The 26,552-nt window shown below is 41.2% G+C and overlaps 1 protein-coding gene across 9 annotated transcripts in view; it reads right to left on the bottom strand.

Annotated features, from left to right (window-relative positions):
- The window catches only part of LOC116572230 (protein HIRA), an 85,172-nt gene that overhangs the window by 25,255 nt on the left and 33,365 nt on the right, over positions 1-26,552 (bottom strand). For all 9 annotated transcript variants that reach the window (XM_032311067.1, XM_032311070.1, XM_032311074.1 and 6 more), the window contains 7 exons: positions 24,717-24,830; positions 22,649-22,719; positions 21,837-21,942; positions 20,567-20,782; positions 19,513-19,598; positions 14,725-14,922; positions 13,422-13,583 (listed from right to left, as the gene is read on the bottom strand). In XM_032311067.1, the coding sequence (XP_032166958.1) occupies positions 13,422-13,583; positions 14,725-14,922; positions 19,513-19,598; positions 20,567-20,782; positions 21,837-21,942; positions 22,649-22,719; positions 24,717-24,830 (953 nt within the window). The remainder of the gene's footprint in view (positions 1-13,421; positions 13,584-14,724; positions 14,923-19,512; positions 19,599-20,566; positions 20,783-21,836; positions 21,943-22,648; positions 22,720-24,716; positions 24,831-26,552) is intronic.

Here is a 26,552-nt window from a genome sequence, read left to right as displayed (position 1 = left end):
GGATCTGTACAAAGTAAATGGAAAACTTTCTGAAAAGGATTCATCATCTAGATGTCAATAGGAACATTCAAGATTCACAGGGTCAAAATAGCAACATGAACAGGAGTTTGGAAGAAGTAGATTCCAATTCTCATGGATGACTTTCAGCAGTTCAAGACTTCAGTGGAGGAAGCAACTGCAGATGTGGTAGAAACAGCAAGAGACCTAGAATTAGAAGTGAAGCCTAAAGATGTGCCTGAATTCCTGCAATCTCATGAGAAAACCTGAATGGATGAGAAGTTGCTTCTCATGGAGGAGCAGAGAAAGTTTCTTTAAATGGAATCTACTCCCAGAGAAGATGCTGTAAAGCTTGTTGAAAAGACAATAAAGGATTTAGAATACTACATAACTTAGCTGATAAAACAGTGGCATGTTTTGAGAGGACTGACTTCAATTTTGAAAGAAGTGTTGTGTATAAATGTTGGCAAACGGCATTGCTACAGAGAAATTGTTCATAAAAGGAAGAGTCAACCGATGTAGCAAACTTCATTGTCTTAAAATTGCCACAGCCGCCACAGCCACCCCAACCTCCAGCAACCACCACCCAGAACAGTTAGGAACCATTAGCATTGAGGCAAGACCCTCCATTTGCAAAAATTATGACTTGCTGAAAGCTCAGATGATGGTTAGCATTTTGTAACAATGAAGTATTTTTTCCATTAGGGTATATATATTGTTTTTCTTAGATACAATGCTGTTATTGGACACTTAACAGGCCACAGTAGTTGTCAACAACTTTTACATGTACTGGGAAACGAAAAAATTCATTTGACTTGCTTTATTGCAATATTAAATTTATTGTGGTGGTCTGGAACCAAACTTGCAACTCTCCAGCATATGCCTACATGCCATGCTAACTCTAACTAAAAGAAAATTGGAGTAGCTATATTACTTTCAGACAAAGTGGACACCATAGTAAGGAAAAGTATTAAGAATAAAGAGGAACATTACATAATGATAAAAGGATCAATTTTCCAAGAAGACATAGCAATCCTTAATGTACATGCCTAACAAAAAAGCATCAAAACACATGTGGCAAAGCCTGATAGAACCACAAGGAGAACTCCACAACTCCACAACCATAAGTGGAGATTTCAATTTACCTCTATTAGCAACCGACATATCCAGCTGACCGAAAATCAGTTAACAAATTACTCAAACGAACAGTACTATCATTCATTTGAATTTGGTTGATATTTATAAGATACTTCATATAAGAATAGCAGAATACACATTCTTCTCAAGATCACACAGAATATTCACTAAGACCACATTCTGGGCCATAAAACATACTCTAACAAATTTAAAAGGATAAAAAGCATACAAAGTATGCTTTAAGCCCACAATATTGAATCCTGAATATTTGATAGACAACAATAACAAAAATATACCTGAAAAACTCCCAAACAGAGACTGAAGCACACACTTCTAAACAACATATGGTCAAAGAAAAAGTCACAAGAGACTTACAAAAATATTTAATTAAATTAAAACAAAAATGTAATTTATAAAAATTTGTGGGATGCAGTAGAAACAGTGCTTAGAAGGAAATTTATAGCAGAGAATATATTTTATTTTACTCCTATGATTTTTAAAAAGATTTATTTATTGGGGCACCTGGGTGGCTCAGTTGGTTAAGTGCCTGTGTTCGGCTCAGGTCATGATCCTGGAGTCCCATGACTGAGTCCTGCATTGGGCTCCTGAGCAGATAGTCTGCTTCTCCCTCTCATCTTCTCCCCTCTCGTGCCTCTCCCCATTCAAATAAGTAAATAAAATCTAAAAAGAGATTAATTTGTTTATTTTTTGGGGGGAGGGGCAGAGGGTGAGAGTCTTAAGCAGACTCTGCACTGAAAGTGGAGTCCAAACACAGGGCTTGATCTCAGGATCCTGAGATTCATTACCTGAGTCAAAACCAAGAGTCAGACACTTAACAGACTGCCTCCCAGACACCCCTTTGTTTTTGTTTTTGTTTTTTTAAAAGATTTTACTTATTTGAGAGAGACAGAGCACAAGTAGGCAGAGCAGCAGGCAGAGAAAGAGGGAGAAACAGGCTCCCTGCTGGGGGAGGGCTCTAATGCAGGGCTCGATCCCAAGGCCCTAGGTCATGACCCAAGCCAAAGGCAGGCTCCCAACCAACTGAGCCACCCATGCGCCCCCTCCCTTTGCTTTTTCTTAAATATTTATTTATTTGAGAGAGAGAACAAGAGTGAGGGTGGGGGGAAAGGTAGAGGAATCTTCAAGCAGACTCCCTGATGAGCATGGACCCTGATGTGGGGCTCAATCTCCTGTCCCGGGATCATGATGTGAGCCAAAATCAAGAGTCTGCAGCTTACCCAACTGAGCCACCCAGGTGCCCCAAGAGTGCATATTTTAGAAAAGAAGAAAGACCTGAAATAAAAATCTTAAACTTTACCTTCAGGAACTAGAAAAAGATGAGAAAGCAGATGCAAATAAATAATAAATAGCAATACAATAATATAATAATAAGGCAGTAATAAGTAAAATAATACAAAGCAAGGAGAAGACAATAAATCATAAAAATTAGAGCAGAAATCCATGAAATTTAAAACAGGAAAACAACAGAGAAAAATCAATGAAATAAAAAGCTCGTTCTTTGAAAAGAGCAATAAAATTAATGAACTTGTAGCCAGGCTAATTAAGAAAAGAGAGGACACAAATCACTAATGTCAGAAATGCAAAAGGGGCCTTTACTACTGCTCCCATAGACAATAATAAAAGGAACACAGAGGAATATTATGAATAATTCTAAACCCAAAGATCGGGTAACTTTGAGGAAATGGGCCAGTTCCTGAAAAAAACAAAAAACAATCAACTTAAACTCACACAAGGAAAAATAACTAATCTGAATAGTTGTATTAAAGAAAATGAATCAATTAATAACCTTCTAAGAAAAAAAGTACCAGGCCCAGAGAGTTTTACTGGTCAGTTCTACCAAATATTTAAGGAAGAAATTATAACAATTCTCTACAATATGTTCTACAAAAGAGAAGCAGAGGAAGATAAATTCTAACACCCATGATGCAAGCATTACCCAAATAAAAACCAGATACTGATATTACAAGGAAGAACAACTATAGGCCAGTATCTCTCATGAAGATAGATGTAAAAATCTTCAACAAAATACTGGCAAACTAGATCCAACAATGTATAAGAATTATATACAACAATCAAATGGTATTTACACCAGATACACATACTATTCAACATTCAAAATGATTAATGTAATCCATCACATCTAATAAAGCTAAAGAAGAAAAATATTATTGTCTTATAAACAGATGCAGAAAGGGCATTTGACAAAACCTAACATCCATTCATGATAAAAAACAACAACAAACCCAACCCTCTTAGCAGTAAAAAAACTCTTAACAAACCAAGATTAGAGGAGAATTCCCTCGATTTGATAAAGGATATTCATAAAAACACCTATAGCTAACATCATTTTTAATTGTGAGACACTAAATGAGAAGGCAAGGATGTCCCCTCTCACTGCTTCTATTTAATATAATATGGTACTAGAAATCCTAGCTGATGCAGTAAGATAAGAGAAAGAAATCAAAGGCATTAAGATTAGGAAGGAGAAATAAAATTATCTTTATTTGCAGATGACATAATTCTCTTTGTAGAAAATCTCAAAGAATCAAAGACAACAAAAAATGGAACTAATAAGCAATTATGGCAAGGCTATAGGATATAAAGTTAAGATACAAAAGTCAACTTCTTTTCTACATATCAGTAAGGAACAAGTGGTACTTGAAATTCTAAACACAATACTTTTTACATTAGCATAAAAAATGAAATAATTAGATATAAATCTAACAAAATATGTCTAAATTCCATATGAAGAAAACTACAAGACTCTGATGAAAGAAATCAAAGATCTACATAAATGGAGATATACTACATTTATGGATAAGAATACTCAATATGTATTTTTTAAAAAGTTTTTTTTTTTCTTCAAGATTTTATTTATTTATTTATTTGAGAGAGTGAGTGTGCACACAAGGAGGAGAAGAAGCAGAGGCAGAGGAAGAAGCAGGCTCTGTGCTAAACAGGGAGCCTGAAGTGAGGGTCAATCCCGAGACCCTGAGAATCACGACCTGAATTGAAGGTAGACTCTTAACCAACTGAGCCCCAGATGCCCCAGAAGACTCAATATTGTTAAGAAGTCAATTTTTCATAACTTGATCTAGAGATTAAATGGAATCCCAATAAAAGTCCCAGGAAATTATACTATATATACTGACAAACTGATTCTAAAGTTTATATGGAAAGATAAAAGACCTAGAAATAGATCCATGCAAATATACTCAAGTGATCTGATTAAGGCAAAGGCACAGAAAGGACACTCTTTTCAACAAATGATGCTGAAACAACCGGACAACCTCATGCAAAAATGAGATCTAGACTCATTCCTTACATCTCCCACAAAAATTAACTCAAAATGGATCATAGATCTAAGTGTAAAATGTAAAACTATAAAAGGAGAACTTAGAAGAAAACATGGTAGGAAGTCTAGATGAGTCTGAGTTTTGGCAAATTTATTTATTTTTTACATTACAGTGCTTACCATGGTAAGTGTAGTTACCACCTGTCAGCATACAAAGTTATTACAACATTATTGACTATGTTGGCAATGAGTGTTTGACACAATACTGAAAACATGATTCATCACAGAAAAAATCTGGTTCAGTAGGACTTCATTAACATTAGAAATTTCTGTTAAAAGAAATTTAACTGTTAAATTTCTTTAACAGTTAAGAAAAATATTATTTTTTCTTAAGACACTGTTAAAAGAATGAAAAGACAAGCCAAAGACTGGAAGACAGTATTTGCAAATGACATTATCTGAGTAAGAATTTGTAACCAAAATATACAAAGAATTTGTAGAACTTGACAGTAAGAAAACAAGCAATCTAATCTAAAAAATAAAAAGATCTAAACAGGCACCCCACCAAAGAAGATCCAGATGGCCAATATGCATATGAAAAAATGGTCAACATCAGAAGTGAAAATCAGGGAACTGAAAATAAAAACAATAATAAGGGATCACTCAACACATACTAGAATGGCTAAAATCTAAAAAAAAAATGTATAACAAATGTGGACAAGGACGTAGAGCAAAGGAACTCATTCATTGTTGGTGGAAGTGCAGTCATTGTGAATGACAGGCAGTTACTTACAAAGCTAAACCTAGTCTCATCACACAACCTAGCGACTACACACCTAGGTATTTGCCAAACTGAGCTGAAAACATTTATTCACACAAAAACCTACACATGAATGTTCACAGCAGCCTTCTATAATACTTATACATAACTGCTCCAAAACGGAAGCAATCAAGGTGTCCTTCAATGGGGGAATGGATAAACTGGTAGTACATACAAACTGTGGTACATCCATACAATGGAGTATTATTCGGTAATCAAAAGAAATGAGCTATCAAACCATGAAAATGCACATAAAAACATTACAATGTTAAGTGAAACACACCCATTAGAAAGGGTATATACAGTATGATTCCAATTTTACAACATTCTAGAAAAGGCAAAACTATGGAGGCAGTAAAAAGTTCAGTGATTGTCAGGTGTTCAGGGAAGAAGGGAAGGATTAATAGTAAAGTACAAGGGATATTTAGGGAGGTGAAGTTACTGTGCATGATGCTATAATGCTGGATACAAGACATACATTCGTCAGAACAGATACAACTGTACAACACAAAGAGAAAACTCTAAATGATGGACAGTACTTTATAAATATTTTTTAAAAACATTTTAAAGTGTAGGACTAAATACCTACTGGAGTATGATAATGGAATGTGATTATGTAGGAGAACATCCTTGCTTAGGAAATGACTCACAGCAGGAAGGACAGAAGTGTTTTGTTTCTGTCATGTGTGCTGTAGAGTAAAAGAAAAATAAAAACGGGCAAAAGTGATAAAAACTGCTGAATCCAGGTGAAGGATACAAAGAAAGATGTTTGATGTTGCTGAAGGTATGGAAGTTTTCAAAACAGAAGCCTATCAAAAACTCCACTTAGAAGTCCTAGGTACTGCTGACATAGAAACACGGTATCTCATGCATTTTATTGCACTTCTCCACTGGAATCTGTGTATGTGTACATGTATGTGTGTGTATGTTATGTGTATAATGTGTTTATTTTTGGTAATAGCTTTACTGAGATGTAACCCACACACAATTCATGAATTTAAAGTATACAATCCAATAGTTCTTGCTGTCTTCACAAAGTTGTGCAACAATCACAATAGCAATTTCAGAATATTTTCATCATCTGAAAAAGAAATCCTATACCTCTAGGTTATAACCCCTTCCCTCCCCCAACAAATTCTCCCATTCACCACAGCTTGGGAAGCCACTAATCTACTTTCTATTCCCATAGATGTCCCCATTCTGGACATTTTCTATAAATGGAATCACAGAATAGGAAATATCCAGAATTGGCTTCTTTTACTTAGCATGTTTTCAAGGTTCATTTGTGCTGTAGACTATATTGTATTTTACTTCTTTTTTTATGATTGAATAATATTTCATTGTATGCACAACCACACCTTGCTTATCCATACTTCAGGTAACAGACATTTGGTTGGTTTCAAGCTTTTGGCTATTGAAAAAATGCTGATATGAACATTCATGTATAAGTTATTTGTGTAGGCATGTTTTCATTTTTCTTGGGTGTTTTTACCTAGGACTGAAATTCCTGTGTCAAATGTTAGGTCTACATCTAACTTTTAAAGGAACTGCCGAACTATTTTCCAAAGTGCCTGTAACATTTTATGTAACCATCAGCTGCGTATGAAAGTCTCAATTTCCTCACATTGACGCCAACACTTATTATCTTTTGATTTCCTAGCAGTACAAAGTAGAATCTTGTGGTTTTACTTGTATTTCCCCAATAGCTAATAAGGTTGAATATCATTTCATCTGCTTATTATTTGTATATCATATATATTAAGATTTTATTTATTTGACAAAGAGACAGAGACAGCAAGAGGGGGAAAAAAGGCAGGGGGAGGGAAAGAAGGAGGAGGACAGGCTTCTGGCTGAGCAGGGAGCCAGTGCAGAGCTCGATCCCAGGACCCTGGGATTGTGACCTGAACTGAAGGCAGATGCTTAATGACTGAGCTACCCAGGTGCCCCTATATCATATTTTTTTTAAATTTTTATTTATTTATTTATTTTTTTAAAAGATTTTATTTATTCATTTGACACAGAGAGATCACAAGTAGGCAGAGAGGCAGGCAGAGAGAGAGAGAGGAGGAAGCAGGCTCCCCGCGGAGCAGAGAACCTGATGCGGGACTCGATCCCAGGACCCTGAGATCATGACCTGAGCCAAAGGCAGCGGCTTAACCCACTGAGCCACCCAGGCGCCCCCCTATATCATATTTTTAAAGAAGATTTTTATTTATTTATTTTAGAGAAAGAGAGATTGTGAGCGGCAAGACGGACAGAAGGAAAACGAGAATCCCAAGCAGACTCCCCACTGAGCGTGGAACCTGATGTGGGGTTTAATCCCAGAAACCTGAGATCATGACATGAACTGAAATCAAGAGTCAATGCTCAACTGACTGAGCCACCCAGGCACCCCTCATATACTGTATCTTAAAAATGCCGGGGCGCCTGTGTGGCTCAGTGGGTTAAAGCCTCTCTGCCTTTGGCTCGGGTGATGATCCCAGGGTCCTGGGATCAAGCCCCACACCTGCCTCTCTGCTCAGCGGGGAGCCTGCTCCACCCACACCATTGCCTCTCAGCCTACTTGTGATCTCTGTCTGTCAAATAAATAAATAAACTAAAAAAAAAGATGCCTATTCAAATCCTTGGCCTGCTTAAAAATTGCGTCATTAGTCTACTACTGAGTTGTAAGAATACTTGTATTCTAGACACAAGTCCTTTATTATAGGATTAGTAAATATTTTCTCCAGTTCTACAGTTTTTTCCCCCACCATCATGATGGTCTCCTTTTTTTTTTTTTTTAAAGATTTTATTTATTTATTTGACAGAGAGAGATCACAAGTAAGCAGAGAGAGAGAGAGGAGGAAGCAGGGAAGCAGGCTCCCCGCGGAGCGGAGAGCCAGATGCGGGGCTCGATTCCAGGACCATGGGATCATGATCTGACCCAAAGGCAGAGGCTTTAACCCACTGAGCCACCCAGGTGCCCTGTGATGGTCCCCTTTAAAGCACAAAAGTTTTAGGGGCGTCTGGGTGGCTCAGTGGATTGAGCCTCTGCCTTTCGCTTGGGTCATGATCTTGGGGTCTTGGGACTGAGCCCCGTGTCGGGCTCTCTGCTCAGTGGGGAGCCTGCTTCCCTTTCTCTCTCTGCCTGCTGCTCTGCCTACTTGTGATCTGTCAAATAAATAAATAAAATCTTAAAAAAAAAAAAAGGCACGAAAGTTTTAAATTTTAATGAAACCCACTTTATCTATTTCTTCTTTGATTACTTGTGATTTTGTTGTCACAGATTATCGAAAAATGCATTTAAAATTAAGTTCTTTGATTAATTTTGAGATAATTTTGTATGCAAAGTGAAGTAAGGATCCGACTTTATATTTTTGCATATGTGGATATCCTGCTGTCCCAGTTAACAACTGTTGTTAAGACTCTTCTTTCTTTAACCATTGAATGGTCTTGGCACCCTTGTTGAAAATAAACTGATCGTAGACTTCAGCTTATTTCCGGGATTTCAGTTCTACTCTTTTGATCTACATGTCTATCCTTGTGTTAGTACCACACTGTCTTATTATTGTTCTGTACTAAAGTTTGAACTCAGGAAGTGTGAGTTCTCCAACTTTGCTCTTTTTCTCCAAGACTATTTTGGCTGTTCGGGGGCCCCTGTGTTTCTACATGACCTTTGGGATCAGCTTGTCGATTTCTAAAAGGAAGACAGAATTTTGCAAAGGACTGCACTGAATCTGTAAATCAATTTGGGAGCTACTACCATCTTAACAATATTAAGATAACCAAAGGAATGTCCTTCCATTTATTCAGGTCTTTAGTTTCTTTCAACAATGTGTTGTACTTTCCAAAGTATAATTTTTATGCTATATTTCTATTGCTAAATTTATTCCTAAACAATTTTATTCTTTTATGTGCCATTATAAATAGAACTATTATCTTAAGTTCTTTTTTGGATTGTTCTTTACAAGCGTATAGAAATACAACTGATTTTTGTATACAGATCTTGTATCTTGCAATCTTGAAGTCATTTAGTCTAGAAACTCTAGTACAGTATTGAAAAGAAATGGCAAGAGCTGACATCCTTGTCTTGCTCCTGTTCATTTTCCTTAGGGGGAAAACATCCAGTCTTTCACCATTAAGTATGATCTTAGTTGTGTGGGTTTTTCAAAGATGTCCTTTGATCATGTTGAGGGAGTTTCATTCTCTTCCTAGTTTGTTATTTGTTTAGGTCATGAATGGGTGCTAGATTCAATCAATGGGGTGTCTGTTTTTATTCTATTGATATCGTATATTACATCAGCTGATTTTCATATGTTGAACCAACCTTGTATTTCTGGGATAAATCCCACTTAGTTATTGTGTATGATTAAAGAAAAAAAAATTGTATTTTTGAGGATGTCTTCTGCTGTTCTTCCTACCGGTAGCCCTAGGTTATAGAAAGGTAGACAGGCGCACTAGGGTCTACAAATCCTGAACTCTTTCCAATATGTACCCACAGTTCCCACAGAACTGGGAAACCCAGAAATTCCTAGTTCTCCTCCATGAAACCAGAAAGCCTGCTCCCCATTCTTCTGATGCCCTACAGCAGAGCAAAGCATCCACCTTTGGATGTAACTTGATGGTTTAGACACCCTAAGTTAGTGTTTCCCAAAATCCTTTCAAAAATCCTTTCTAGAATTTGTAGACTTTTGTGTAATTATGGTTTTAGAAAATACAGTAAGAATGTCATAGCAATATCAAACTCATATAAGCTTCTAAATTATCTGATCACTTTCTAAACTCAACACCAGTGCATGAACCTCACTTTGCTTAGCACTGCCCTAGCTCAGGCTGTATCACTCTATGGCTGAGACTTCTTTGAGAGCCCTCAGGAGTTTCTCCACCTTTTACCTCTACCTGACATCCCATTCAGGGCTCTAAGGCTAGGGACCCACTGAAAACTGCACTTCCCAGCCTGTGTGGGCCTGTACCAGAGATCACCCAGTACCCCTAGGAGAACCAAGCTATGGATCTATAGCAGCTGTCTCTTAGATCCAGGTATCTGCTGAGGAAGAGCACAGCTGGTCAGAGATGCCACAATTACAAATGGGCTCCATCCTAGTTCTGCCTGCACAGGCCAACTTGGAACCCTAATCTGTGCCTTTCACTGACACACAGCCCTAAGGCAGGGTGGAGTGGAGGACCCACCCACAGGTTCAACTAGGATGGCCACCCTGCACCTGGGAGGCTAGCATTAGGCTTCCAGACTCATCTAACACTCTTGGCAAAGAAGTACCAGTCAGGTTGCAGAGACAAAATTGCCAAACCACTAGGAGGTATAATGAAGGAGTAACAGCAGGAGACCAGGATCAGGATATGGTTTTACAGGCACTGCCTTCCTCTTCAACCCTCAAGATGGATCTCCTATGAGTTAGGGGTTCCTCAGAGAGCTGTTCTGCCTAGTAAGGAGATGGGCTGAGAAAGACTGTGTGTCTTGCTTAAGATCACCCCACCATAGAGTGGGGAGGTAGGACAACCTCAGAGTGTATGGCTCTGAGTGCTGCTCTTAACTATGCATGACACTGTGACCCCAAAGGAAGACCTCTACTGATGGGTGATTTAAAGGATTACAAGAAACAGCCATATCAAGAAAGCTGCATTTTGGGGCGCCTGTGTGGCTCACGACCTGAGCCGAAGGCAGACGCTTACCTGACTGAACTATCCAGGTACCCCCTCATATCACTTCTCCTCCTTCTTCTTCTTCTTCTTTTTTTTTTTTTCAAGATTTTATTTATTTGACAGGGAGAGACACAGCCAGAGTGAACACAGGCAGGGGGAGTGGAAGAAGAAGAAGCAGGCTTCCTGCCGAGCAGGGACCCAATGCAGGGTTCCATCTCAGGACCCTGGGATCATGACCTGAGGCAAAGGCAGACGCTTAATGACCGATATTATGACTTTTTGAGTACAGCCAGGCTAGTGGTATCTCATTGTGGTTTCCAGTTTGCATTTCCCTAATGACTATTGACAGTAACAGTCTTTTATGTGTTTATTGGTCATTTGTATATTTTTGGAGAAATTTCTATTCAAATCCTTTGTTCATTTTCAAATTGGGTTATTAGTCCTTTTATTGTTGAATTGTAAGTTCTTTATACATTTTGGATCCTAAGTCTTTTAGTTGATTTTAGTTGTTTAGTTCTTTAGTTGCTTGTGCTTTAGGTATTATATCTAAGAAACAGTTTTTTAATCCAGGGTCATATAGATCTACATCTGTTTTCTTAAAACAGTTTTAAAGTTTTAGCTCTTACATTTAGTTCTTTGGCAGATTTTGAGTTAACTTTTTACATGAGATGGCAGATTAGAGTTTCCTCACATTTTATCTTTCATGTCTTCATTTAAGTATATTTATTTTATAGTCTTTATCTGGCAATTCTCTATGATCAAATTTATAAAAAGGTCTAAACCCACTCATTATGTTTCCTGACATTTGTGTGTAATGCACGGTCCCTGCATGTTTTTTGTTACTTCGGATTTTGAGTGTCCCTTTTTGGCAGTGCTTCTCAGTGGGAATGTTGGACTTCTTGGGGTCAGAGAAACATCACTGGGATGGGGCGGGGGTGGGGGGCAGTTTGCGTCAGTTTTGCCAAGTGCCTCTGGGTGTTAATTAGGCCTAAATCTCCTTTTGTGTTCATTTCTTTTCTTGGTTTCCAGATGACGTAGGTAGCATTAAACATCCCCAATCCACAGGAGGGCAGGTCTGTGGCTATATAGTCTGTTTTCCTAACCCGGAGGACTGACTGAGATATTTCAACTTTTTGGCCATCCTGCCCTTCAGGTTTTTTCTATCCTCTCCCTCACTGGTGGTGTACTTTCTCAAGCAGCTTGACTTAATGGTAGTGTCTTAGTTCCAACCCCCTACATGGCTCAGGCCCAAGGCCCTGTCTTGAATCTGTGTGGCCATTAAAACTCAAGGTTACCATGTCAGTAACCCCCAGCCCAACACCCACAGTGTGGTCCTGCCCACTGTTCTGGCTGTCTTATCATCCTTAGATTTCGGCTCCTGGGGCCTTCCCTTACTTTCTCACAAACTGGTTACATGTTTTAGGCATATGTGTTGCAGTTCATCCATCGTTTCAAAGTACTGAGCACCAGGAAGGTTCTCAGATCATCCATACTGCTGGACAGAGGAACTGCTACATAAAGAGATCCCATAGAATATCTTTATATGTAAATAGGCATGATCACAATAGAGAAGAATACAGGTCCCGCGCCAAAGTCATAGACGCAGCTGATGATTTGAAGGGAGAGTCCTCCCATGCTCATTTCCAGAGGCTGTTCTCCAAGAACAAATACTGATCAGACAAGCGATTTTGAGATCATGAGTCCAGTCCTAGGGACAGTGTCCCACAGCTTTAGCTCTAAGACATTACCTACTGCCAACGTCAGATCTTATCACAAATGCTCCCTTCATTAAGTACCTACCTGTTGTGTGGCTACTATGAGTCTATGACCAATGTCCCTGAATTTGGCTGATAGCGGCAAAGGGCTGCTGAGCCCCTATCACCTCAAGGTAGAGTGCAACCCCAAGTCTTTAAGTCCTTTGCCCCTCTGTAGGAAGCTAGCCCAGTCCACCTCTAACCCCCTCAGCCCCAACCGCACTGAGCTCTGTCTCGTGGTGGGTTCATGGTCATGGGGGTGGAGATACGCTCCCTAGGAATCAGAAAAGTTCTGTGCCAACAAACACACCTGCTCTGGTCACCTCAAGAGGACTCCTGTAATTCTAATAAATAGACATCCTAGATGGTTTGGTTGCTGTGTGCTAAGGGAGGTGCAGAGAATGGGCGAGTAGCATAGAGCCTGAAAACGCGCAGAAGCTCATTTCATAAAAACCTCTTATCACTTTTATCTCAAGCTCCCAAATGCCTGGTGTCTAAGCAGGCTATTACTTCCATGGTACAACAGTATCAGAGCCAATCTCCTGCTCCACTTTAGGCAAACTTTGGGCTCTATTCAAATGACAACCTTATCATCAGCATAGTCTCTGCACCGACCAGCCCTGGTGTCATTGTCTTCATTGTCCTTTATGCCTGTTCTGTGCCCCCATGGCTCCCTGCAACCATTTTCCCACTAAAAGAAGATGCTCCTTTCTCTTCCTTCCCAGGTCTCTTGAGGCCCCACACAGCCACCACCTACCTTTCCACGGCTGTTGGAGTCACACTGGTCAAGGAAGGAGCACCTGGCGTGGCTTTGGACCGCTCCGTGAATCGGGAGTCAAATGCTTTCATGGGTTCAATCTTGGACGGGGTTGTTAACATGGAGGGTGATGATACAGCAGGAGTAGAGGTAGCATTCACACTGGGGGTCGAGGGGTAAAAAGGGGAACATGTCAAGCACAATCCATCAAATATCTGGGAGTCCTAGATTTGTGTTACTTGGAGCCAACTAACAGGGGCATGAATATCAAAGTTACATAGACCCAACTTCAAGATGTAATCTAATACTACTGACTATTTCTTCAATAGTTTCATGTGTTAAAATCTGGAAGTCTATCTGAGAAGGTTATGAGCAAATGTACTCGTATTTCCCCACTGCATGTTGACAGCTTCTGGGGGTAGTATGAGGCCTAGAAAGTGGCTCTTATAACCTTTTTTTCTCACCATACAGCCTTATCTCCACAACCTGAATATAGCACCTCCACCCCAAACCAAATCCAAACCCACCAGCTTTTCCTGCTTCAACAAATGGTCTGAGAGAAGTCCCCACCAGCATCCTAAAGCCACTGTCTATACCTGCCCTTCAACCTCAGCCAAAGACTGTGGCCTGGGTGGCCCCTCTCATCTTACCTTGGCAATTATGCATTCTTCATACACTCGTCCAAGTGCACACCCCATAGCCCTTGTGTTCTCCACAGGAGGGGCCCAGGCTTGAGCCTGCAGGTTTTCCCCCATGCCCAAGCAGGTCACATAAGCTGAGTCCCAAAGCCATTGGGCCTCCTATTGACCACATCCACCTGCCTGGATCCCGCACCAGGCATCTGGCTGGTATCTGGGAGCCCCCCTCCTTACCCAAGACCTGTAGGGCCAACTGTTAAAAATGTCTTACAGATCTGGAGCTGTCCTTCCCCAGATACCCTTTCTGAGATGACGGGTATGGCAATGCTCCTGACTGTGCAATGACCTAAGCCACTTCCAGTGTAGAACTGCTGAGAGGTGGGGCTGACTCTGAGGCAGGTGATCTGTCCCTGGCCAGGTCCCACCCTCAGGAACACATCTTGGGACTCCATCTTGTCCAAGGAGGTAAAGTCCTTATGGCCCTGTGCATCAGAGACTCACCTGAACAAGGTCTCCCTCCCAAGCAGGCCCTTATAAACAAACAAACAAAAAAAATCAAGCATCTCTTTCTTTTTTTATTGAAGGAGCCATGAAGTGTCAGTGAAACTGTGTCCAAATCTGAACTTTCCCCAGAGACAGAAGCAAACCTTGGCATGCCCACTCACCTGTCCTTACTGACAGTATCACCAGCCGGCCTGGCGCCAGTTGTAGCCACAGGCTCTGTGGAGGGCTTCGAGGCGCCAAAGGAGTTGGGGGTACTGGAATCCAGTGGCAGTAGCTGTGGATTGCTATGAGAGGAGAGCATGGTGCCCGCCAGGGAGCCTGAGAGTGGGATGCTGTTAAAGAATGCCGTGGAGAAGTCCCTGTTGTCAAGAACAAAAATCAGCCTGGGAAATCAGACACCACATCAAGTATTTTCTGTGTTTGAAGTAATTTTTTTCTGGGTCCATAGATGAAGTATTTTTGTGGAAGAAAATGTGCAAAATTACAGAAAAGTAAAAAGAAAACTAGACTTACGTCATACACTATGTGTAACTGAAGCTAACATGAACTGGTACTTTATGTACCACTAATAAAGAAAAAATTACTACCAAATGTAATTGTTAGATGCCACTGATTATAAAATGTACCCTGATTTCAGAGATAGTAAAATGTGCAAATATGTGTCTCAGAACTCAGGAAATGCAGCATACAGAGCAAAACTCCCTTTCATTATGGGCTGTATGGATATACCATAATTTACCTAACCAGCCTCTAATGAAGAATGCCAGGGCTTTCTCCCAGCTTTTCCTGTAACAGACACTGCTGTAACAGGAGGCAAGGCACTGCAGTGCTAAGGCTAAGGGCCCTGGGCCGATCCAGCCAGGTCTCATTCCTTTGCCATACAGAAGCTCTGGGATCTTAGGCACTTTAACCACTTTGTGCTTCAGGTTCCTATCTGCAAAACGGGAAGTGACAGGGCCCTCCCCATGACTTCAGGACCGTGGTCAGTGTAGCACATACTTAGAACACATAGTAGCTGCTCAAAGTTGCTCCCTATCATAATCATCCTTGCACTAGTTGTTTCACATATTACATAGGATAAATTCCTAGAAGTGGAATTGCAGCAGCAGATGGAATGTTCACTAATGAGTTCTGATTAATAGTTCTAAAGTGCCTTCCGTGGAGGTTTAAATTCCAGCTGCGCATGAGAGTGCTTATTTCCCCAAACCCTCACCAACAGTCTTGCCAAATTTTTTGATACTTGACAATCTGGTAAAAAACAGTAACTTACTATAATTTTAATTTGCAATTATTTTGACGTGAGATTGGAATTTTTAAATATAGAAGCATCTGATTTCCTTTTTTGGTGATCTGTTTATATCCTTTGTATATTGTTCTATCTGGTACTGGTCTTTATTATTGATTATAAGACCTATTTATAGAACTAAAATATTCCTTATATGAAGAATTAGTATTTTCCCTAGGATTTTTTAAAAGATTTTATTTGTAAATAATCTCTACAACCATTGTGGAGCTTGGCTCACAATCCCTAGATTAAGAGCTGTGTGGTCTTTTGACTTAGCCAGCCAGGTGTTCCCAAGATGCTGTGTTTTGACTTTTTATGGTGCAATTTTCCTTGCCCCCAAAATGTTATTTTTGTGTGATCTAAATTTTATGTCATTTAAAAAAATGTCTTTTTTTTTTTTTTTTTTTTAAATCTCTGAGATCCTAAAAATATTCTCTTAGGGAATCTTCTAAAAATTTTAAACAACAAAAAAGCTAAATATTAAAAAAAAAAATCTATGAGCTGTTCAGAAAGTATCTAATTTTAAGTTGTGAGGTAGGGAGGTTGTTTCTAGAGGGTAGGTAGTCCTCTCATTTATTAGATTACCTGATGCTTCATCACTGATGCAAAATGCTACCTTTAAAATTCCCGTAAAGGGCGCCTGGGTGGCTCAGTGGGTTAAGCCGCTGCCTTCGGCTCAGGTCATGATCTCAGGGTCCTTGGATCGAGTCCCGCATCGGGCTCTCTGCTCAGCAGGGAGCCTGCTTCCTCCTCTCTCTCTGCCTGCCTCTCTGCCTACTTGTGTTCTCTGTCAAATAAATAAATAAAATCTTTAAAAAAAAAAAATAAATAAAATTCCCGTAAATATTTGGGCTGACTTGTGGGTTTTCCATTGTATTTCACTGCTCTAGTCATGTGTTAGTATCTATTTTATTATAGTTCATATGTTTTAATTTCTGGTGGAGCTAGTCTTCACCATATTTTTCCATTAATTTAGAATCAGCCTAATTCTGAAAACTGCTGTTAGTTATTTGTATGGGCTTATGTTGAGAGAGATCATCTTATGATGTTGAGTCATCCTACAGAATAAATGGTATGCATTTTCAGTTATTTCTTTGAATTTTCTTTTAGTTCTCTCAGTATTCAATTTTTTTCTTCATAAAGAGCTACATTTCTTGCTACATTCTAGGTACTGCATTTGTGAAAGTGATTTCTCCCTTTATATCTTCTAAAGGTATAGATCTTCTTCATCGGTTGCATCCAGTCATTTTTGGTCCTATTGTACTATCTATGACCGTTTTCCCAGTTGCCTCTTTTGTGCATCAGACCGTCTTTAAATAATGACACATTTTGCCACCTTCTTTCAATTTATTTTCTCCTGATGACAGTATGACCTAGGACCTCCAGAACAATGTTAAAGTATAGTCAACAAGAAAGGACACTTATTTGTTTAGTTTCTGAATTTACTTTAAAATAAGGTAGTTTTTAATCAAATTAAGGAAATATCCATCTATTCATACTTAACTAAATTTTAAATCAGAGCATTAGTAAAAATGTCTCCTATGCATTCGTGGAGATGATCACGTATTTCCTTTGATCTTTTGACATATAGAATCAAATTAAGTTTCCCAAAATTTGAACTGCCTTGCTTCCCTGAAATATAAACCTTACCACGTCATAGTGTATTAGCAATGTAATACACTGTAAGTTTCTGTTACTATTTTCTTTAGCATTTTTGAACTGACATTCAGAAATGAGATTGATCAGGCATTTATTATGTTCTATCTCTGTCATGTTTTTGATGTAAATATTATGTTCATTTAAAAAAGGTTTTGGAAGTTTTCCTTTTTCTGTGCACTGGAGTATTTTAAGAATATTACAATGATCTGTCCCTCTAATCATTAGAATGATTAGAATGAAAACTTTATTAGAATTTCCCTGTGATACCTTCTTAGCCTGGTGGCTTTTGGTAGGTCAGCTCTGTGACAGCATCCTTTATTTCTTCTATAATAGTTTAGCTGTATAGATTTTATTGTTTTTATAATTTTATTTCCTCAAAATCATCTATTCTCAAACTTATTTGCATAGAATTCAGTAAAGAAGTCTTTCAAACTTTTGATTCATTCTTTACCTGTGATTATTTCCATTTAAAATACTTTTCTGGCTTGATTAGCTAAGCTAATCATTATCTATTCTGTTGCTACTTGTTTTAATATGGGAATCAAGAGGGCAACAAAGCCTTCAAAACCAAAAGAATCAAGTTCTGGTGTCAGAAATATACACCCTGTAGCACAGATAGAAAGCCACCTACCACCTTTGTCTCCTCATCAAGTGAGGCCTGAAAGGATCCATAGAAGAAAAGTGCCACCATCACCACCACCTCCAGGACCCTCACTCCCACAAACCCTTCAGTGTTCAAAGCATAGTCACATACCTGTCTGATTTTGTTCTAATAAAAAAGTAAGCATATGGCATTACCCACTAGTAGGTTAACAATGGAAAAAAAGGCTTGATCAAAGGAAAACTACTCTCTGGGAGGAGTCAGGAGACCTGGTACTGGCTCTATCTGGTCAGGTCTCTGTCCTCCAGGGCGTCAGAACCTGCACACCCTTAACATGAGGAAGTCATATCAGCATACCATATGACTGAAGGTCTTTTCAGACTTCAAAGAAGATCTAGGACACCTCACAGACGAACAACTGCAAAGTGCAGAGGACTAGTATATATGTGATGTCCTGAGCAGACTGGTTGAATAGAAAACCAGAATGAATCACCTTAACAGTGGGGGTTTATTTCTTTCATGCAGGACCTTATTATCCTTTCAATCAATATACATTGTTTTGGGGAGAATGACCAATATAAAAGCAAGCCTGACTACAGATGTTGAGACAACAGCAAATGGTGACTGGGTCCACTTCCCCCTTCTTTGCCCCCTCCAGGGAAATGTGCCTTAGAGCCCTATTCTCTGTCCAGCAATTCCACTTCTGGGAAGTATCCTGAGGTGACAGTCACAGGTGTGCTCAAAGATTCATTTATAATCACAAAACACTGGACATAAACTGTTAAGTCCACAGTTAAGGGGCTGGTCAAGTAAATCATGGTGCATTCACAGCCTGGGAACCTGGACAATCAGCAAGCCAATGCTTCAGAGGACTATTTATTAAAAAGGATGCAAGGTCAAGATACAGGAACAAGTGGGGAAAAGAAGACCAGAGGTACAGATGCCAAAATGTTAACAGTGATTATTATCTCAGAAACTGGATATGGGTAATGTTTATGTCCTTCTTTGGGTTTGTTTACTATTCAACAGAGTGTATACAGAAGGCTATAAAAGGGAAAAATGAAACAGAAGAAAATCAGTCCGACTTCTCTCCCTGGTGTCTTCAATGCCCCACCAACGAGGCAGAGCTGCCCATATGGACACACTGGCCCTTCAAAGGCGCCTTTGCCCTCTGACTTATCACGGGCTCCTCCCTGCCCACCTTCTGATGAGTCAAATGTGCCTAAGGGCTCTGGAGGAAGCACAGGGCTTTGAGGCTGGTGGTAAGCTGGGCTCAACTCCCCCATTTCCAGACTGGACCAAGAGCCCGTGAAGACCCTGATTATGAAAGTGTTTAACTGCTGAAAGGAGAGAGGAAGACCTCCCCAGATAAGGCCACAGAAAGCTCGGTGAGTGAACAAGTACCCGGTGTCCAGCTGTGCTATGCAGAGAGGCGTGATTCTTCTGCGGCCATCTGCTGTCCGAGTCTCAACTTGTTTCTTCAAAAGATTCTGGCAAAGGAGAGTGACATATGAATAGAAAAGTTTCTGCTAAGTATCTCCACGTATCAAAAAATAAGACTTCCAAGGAAATGAATTTTAACTTCTCTTTCTATGGCCTTTCTGGTTCAACTAAACTAAGCTGCTGAATCAAAACCAAGCATTTTTGTCAGGTGTGTGTTCAACTTCCTGCACAGTAAATCAGCAAGGACAGAAAAGCTCCCAGTTGAACTGGCTGCAGCACTTTGCTCTTCGTCACCAGCACTGCAGGCTGGCCAGGCTTTCTGGGCAGTGAGCAGGCCCCTTCAGCCCAGCAGCCATGGGGCTCACTGAAGGGATGAAGGAAACCTGCATCTGTAAGCCACTCTTGTCTCTAAGCTGTGATTTGCAGATCTTCTCTCATCAGAGTCATTTCTTCCACTGAAGGCTCATAAAATCAAAGGTTCCCAGTCACACATTGTGTCTCAACTACCTAGGGAGGTTTGTTACCCTGCACAAGCTCATGAAGATGGTTTAAGCTCCCCAAGGGATCCCGACATTTCCTGCTCTGTTCCTGCCCCATGTTCACCCCCACTCCACAGTGAGACATGGGCTTCCAGAGAAAGAAGGAGGGAAACCATAGACATCTCCTCAGGACAGAACCTGAAACCTACCGTTCTCATGATTGAGAATTTCCTAGAAAGCTAAAAGTGAGGTTTTGTCAGTTCCAGCAAGAGATGACCTCCTTTAGAGCTCCTTGGGACAAAGAAGCTTTTGACAAAGTGCCTTAGGCTTCATTACTACCTCATGTAGCTGATGGCAATAGGGCTAAGTAGCCCCAAGCTGGCTAACCCCTAGGTCCTGTTCTAGGCACAGCATACACTTGCCTCCCCACCACCTGCATCTGTGCTCTGTTCAATGGACTGCAAGCGCCCCTTCCCCTGTCCCCGGGTCTGGACCCACGGACCCACGTCATCAGTGCTATGGGGCTGAGACCCCACCTTCCTAATGTCTTCCAGACTTTCCCCGTTGACGACACCAGCAACTGAGGCAGCTGAGCTCGTCTCTCTGGCCGAGGCACTCTTCTGGTCCAGCTGCTGTTGCTGCTGCCTGCGTTGGTATTTGAGCATCTCTGGGTTCTCAATGACGGCTGTGGAGAGCTGGGCCTCAGTCATGATGGCCAAGCTCTTGCCATACGTGGACTGGTGAATACGGCTCTAGGGGAGGCAGAGAGAAGTGCAATAGACTAGTTGTGGGCAGCAAAGTGGTGGCTAGTGCGCACCAGTCGGTGAGCGGCATGTTAGGTCTCCTGATTCTCAGACTGGAAAGGGTCCTGGGCAGTGGTCAAATACCATTTTAGGTATGTCTTTTTTTTGTATCTTTTAGTTCTACCCCCAAAGGGTTTACATCATAGTGGGAGGTCCACATAGTAGCTTATGAGGGAGCCTCTACCAGTAATTAAACTTTGAAGGGGAGAGCCACCCACCTGCTTTGGGCTTTTATAAGGCTTCTTTCAGACAAACGAATACATTTCACTAAGTGTCATCAAAGATCCATATATAGAAATGTCTGTTTTCTAAATCTACGGTCCATTAAGCAGGGCCTGTCCCAAAGTCCCTAAAGAGCACATTGGCCTCCCTGTCCTGGGCAAAGCACAGAGGGAAGAAGGCCTATGGGCATGAGTTACGGTTCTGTTCTCAAATCTTAGGATCATGTGTGGTCTCTGCAAAGAGCCAAACTATTTTCTAAGGCTTAGTTACCTCATTGATAAAATGAGCCCTTCCTTGAAGGTTTTTGTATAATTCATACAAAATAATACATGCAAAATGCATGGCCCAGAGTCTGGAATGCAGTAAGTGCTAAGAAATGACTAATATTACTGTTATAGTTGATACTCCTTGGCAACTAGGTCTCTATAAGACAACAGGGAAAGTGACATGAGCAGGCACCCTTGGGTGTCACTCCTGCTATCTCCCAGGGTGAAAACTTTTCAGTGTGGAGCTAATTATAAGCTCAAGAAAAAATGCCAACTTATTCTTAGTTCTAGAACTGATTTCTGACATGAATAAGTCTCATGTTTAATCTATTCTGTAAAGAAGATAAGCATTATGAACTATAAAAGACAAATACCCAACAATATTTTAAGAAACAATGTGTCTGTGTATATCCTAAGAGGAGGGTCCAACTGAAGGGGCCTCTCAGAGCTATTTCCGTGGCCCGAGAGCAAGTGCAGCACTCAGGCCACTAGCTGAAGGTATAATGTTCTCTTACCTTCTCCTCCTCACTCAAGGGGTCTCCAAGCTCATCCTGGGAGAAATCTAAGAATGCCACAGAGCCGTCCATGGAGCACACCAAGATGCCCAGCCCGTTCAGAGTCCTGAAAGAGATGGCCATTAGCAGCCTGGAGAGCAAGTGCCTATGGGGCTTACCGACACCCCCAAGGGTGGACCGGGAGGATGACACGCAGGACTTTATGCAGATGCCAGAAACCCTTCATTACCTTCTGTGACATTCCCTGGTAGGGTGAGGACAGGAGAGACAATCATGCCCTAGCAGGTTCTAGTATCTTTTAGTTCTTTTTTTGTATCTTTTAGTTCTAATTCTAAGCATATGTGCAAAGTATACTTCTTCTTCTTTTGTAAGAATTTCATTTTTATTTGTTTTTGAAATCACTTAAAAAAAAACATTAAGTATATATCTAGATGAGGTCGTTGAAAAGCAAAAAAATGTCTCCACATTTGTGCTAATCTGGTTCATGCAATGACAAAGTGAAGCAAAACCAGAATCATAGCAATCTCTGTTTTCCAAATACCAGTTTGCCTAAGAAGTATTTTCTACAGGCAAATGCCAACAAAGCAAGGAACACAGCAGCAGACATTCTCCCAATGGCAGGGGCAGGTTGCCCTTTTCTGAATCATATGCAAACAGCACCCCAGGGGTCTGGTCCGGCTCCCACACCTTGGAGGGTTGAGGGGTGGGGAGAGTCCCTGGCTACCTGACCCTAATCACATCCAGAAGCCTCATGTTCCAACATGTGGCTTCTCTTTTCCTAGCCTGTGCATTTTAAAAAGAATCCATCTTACCAGGAAATATCCATGATGGATTTGTCAAATAGTTCATGGATGACAACCAAAGGCCGTTTCAGACATGTGAGCTAGAAAAAAAGGAGGAGGAGAGGTTAATGAAATGAATGAACACTGCTTTCTGTCCACTCAGCTCATCAATAGTCCTAGAAGCCTTGGTCTGAGTTTTTGTTGACATACAGGGCATACTGGACTCTATTCAAACAGCGACCAGCAAGATCCCAAGCCATGGAACCCAAAACTTGCCAAAACAGACATTTCAGTATGGCCCCTGTCTGAAGGGCTCACTGTGGTCTGCCAGGGGAGATGGATTTATACATAGACAACTAAGAATGGAGAAGGTGGTTCTAAAAGGCCATGACCTGTGCAGAGGTCTACAAGCAGGGGTAGATGTCAAGGCCTGGGCTGAAAATGAGGCAGCAAAAGTAGCACCCAGGAGAGGAAAAGAGCCTCGGAGAGAAGCCAGGACATCTCGGCCCAAGGAGTTTGGTATGTATTAATGCAAAGCTCACTGTAACTGGCTACATACATCACATGGGCTCATTCTAAAAACTGTGTGCGGATAGTCCACCAACACCAAAACAGTTTAAGTTGCCTTGAATCCAGACCCACAGTTAACCACTATAACACTTGAGTTATTTTCTCCTGGTCTATCTTGTGCAAATATTTTATTCTTTGGCAGATGACTGTGCTTGCTTTTCATTTAATACATAATTAGTATGTCATCAAACACCGTAAAAACCTCTCTTTGATGACTGCACAACATTCACCACATGCATACTTGTATCTAGTTACTCAAAGGCTGGGCTGTGTGTCATCTCCACATCCCTACAGCTCACATGCTAATGTCTGACCACCCTGCTGACAGGTCTAGGGGCCACAGAGTGGTGGGCTTCTTCTGCATGGCTCCCATGCACCTTCCGCATGGCTCCCATCAGGTGCTGCTTTTGTGGGGGAAGAGCTGCTACAGCTACCCTAGTCCTGAGGAGAGGAAATCTGAGCTACCTGGAATCCACAAGAAGAATCTTGCCCCTTCCCTAATTCCATTTTCAGAAAAAAAATAGCCCTGTCTCTTCTCTCAAAAATGTGCCTACAGACCACTCAGAAATCTGGAACCCATGTGAATACCTGACCTTAGCATTCCAAGAAAATGGGATCAGGAATGTTTTGGTCAAAGCAGGCCAGCAGGACCCCAGGAAGAACATGCCTGGAAGTGCCTATAATAGCACTAAGGTTCAGGTTCTGAAATGTCATGTGAATAAGAACGTCGATAAGAATGTCATGTGAGAAAAGAACCACAGGGTACACAGAAATCCATTTCTGTGTGACAAACAACTGTAATAAAGGCAGCCTGAGGACAACCTTCAGCTCCACAACTATAAGTCCATTCTGCTTATGGGGAAATCAGTTAGGAACAAACTACTGATTGCTAAATCCAACAACAAACACAAATCTCAACAATATTAAATCAAGTGAAAGCAACACAACTGCACAACTCGTTGATGTGCAGACATCACTGGAGTGGTTGCCTTGGCCAAAGGGGGTTGGGAAGTGGGGTCTTGACTGGGGGCAAGTGGGGGCAGGGATGAGGGGTTACAGGTTCGTGGTTAGACTGTATATATGTATGTCATACGTGTATGACAACACAATGAGGTGTATACTTTAGGTGAATACTTTTGCTGTAGGTTATTTTTTAAATTTTAGTTATTTATTTATTTGGCTTTAAGTTTTATATATAGACAGAAAGGTTTTCCAAAAGGAAGCAAACACAACATACCAACTGAGCGTATCCCAGAGTCTGGACACGGAGTTGCTCAGACTGGGGCTCTGGGTAGCCTTTTCTACCTGGGCCCAAGCCTAGTCTTTAGTCCTCCCTTCTTCTTGGGGTAACCAGGGGGCCTGATCCCAGGTGTAGGGTGGAAGCACATACTGAGCACCACTAAAAGTGGCTCTTCCAGGCCTTGGGGCTCCACCTCCTTCAACAGGCCCTTCTCATTCTCCCTGTAAGAGCCACAAAAAGCTCTTAGGCGAGGGTTGGGGGGTTGGGGGGGAGGGAGTCGGGGCTCACCCAGACGGAGAGAGAACGGTCCTTGCTGCCAACAGCACAGCAGCAATACGGGCAGCTGGGCTTTGCAGAACTCCCGTTCTTCTGCTTCTTTTTGAAGATTTTTGGGTTGAATTTCTAAAGCCAAATAACAAATGTTAAAATAATTAAGCATCAAGCATACACCCCATGCCAGGTTCAGAAATATACCACAATACCATCCTGTCTGCGGGAAACCCACAATGACATTCTCCCAGCCCCAGGCACTCAGCATGCTTTACTTCATCTTCATCACTACCCAGAAGGCATTTTGCTGAGGTTGAAATGGAGTTTTAGGGAGGCCAGGAAATGTGGGCCAAGTTACCCAATAAGTAAGTGGTGGGACAAGGATTTGAAGCTGGCTCCACCAAATCTCCATTTCTGGGCCTGTAGCCAGGTTGATGGCATGGGAGCTACTGAAATTGGCTCTGTGAATTCCTCCTGGCCTGAGAAAGGCCAGTTCCAGGACCTGGCTTTAGGTACAAAGTCTTGACAGAGGTCGGTGGGATTGTCAGATATCTACCCCATTAATCCTTTCCCTTCACTGTAGGTGATGCTTACAGTCAAAACTATCTAGCAGATACTGATTAACCCTGAATAATCTTACTTGGCCAGGGATGACAGCTAAGTCATGCTAAAGTCTGTACCGGGGGCTATCCTCAGTGTAACCTCGGTGCTGCTTTTGGCAAGCACACTAAGAGCTCCTGCCACATTCCTGGACTGAAAGGGATAGGAACTCTAGATTCAGAACTGGAGACCCCAAGCCAGGACAACTGAGGAGAAGGGTGGCTCCCTGGAGCCTGGTATCAGCTGGCCTGGCCCATAGGGGATCTAATTCCAGAGGGCAGGCATAAAGACCAGACAACATAGAACCTGGAGGTGTGTACCATGGTCTTGAGTCTTACCCTGAGTTGCCTGAGAGGCATCAATACCATGATCTCACAGAGCCACTCTTACAGTGCCTATGAGGACCACCTGACAGTCATGCGGAAGCATAGTACTATGCTGAAGCAGTGATTTTCAAACATTTTCATAACAAGGACCTGGGCTCAAACAAAGTCCTACATGGGTTCCAATACAAAAAAAATTAAAGCAGCAATATTTTATTAGTATAAAACATATTCTAAGTCACAACATATAATATTTATTATTATTAAAAATTTATTTATTTGAGAGAGAAAAAAAAGAGAGTGAGCCAGTGTGTAGGGGGAAGGGGCAGGGGGAGAGGGAGAGAATCTCCAGCAGACTTCCCATTGATTGCAGAGCCTAATGAGGTGCTGGATCCCACAACCCATGAGATCATGACTTGAACTGAAATCACAAGTCAGATGCTTAACTGACTGAACCACCCAGGCACCACTATAATATTTATTATTAATTTAAACAATTGGAAAGATTAGCCCATTTTAAGTAACACAAAACTGAGATCAGGGTCCTGGCTGATTCTTCACCTTTTCTTTTCTTTTTTTTTAAAAGATTTTATTTATTTATTTGACAGAGAGATACAGCGAGAGAGGGAACACAAGCAGGGGGAGTGGGAGAGGAAGAAGCAGGCTTCCTGCTGAGCAGGGAGCCCGATGTGGGGCTCGATCCCAGGACCCTGGGGTCATGACCTGAGCCAAAGGCAGACACTTAACGACAGAGCCACAGGTGCCCCTGATCCTTCACTTTTTTTTTTTTTTAAATATTTTTATTCTTATTTATTTGACAGACAGAGATCATAAGTAGGCAGACAGGCAGGCAGAGAGATGGGACGGGGAGAAGCAGGCTCCCTCCTGAGCAGAGAGCCTGATTCCGGGCTCGATCCCAAGACCCTGGGAT

The sequence above is a fragment of the Mustela erminea genome, chromosome 13 (genome assembly GCF_009829155.1).
Source record: "Mustela erminea isolate mMusErm1 chromosome 13, mMusErm1.Pri, whole genome shotgun sequence".
Lineage (NCBI taxonomy): Eukaryota > Metazoa > Chordata > Mammalia > Carnivora > Mustelidae > Mustela > Mustela erminea.
This window is presented reverse-complemented; position numbering and strand designations above follow the sequence as displayed.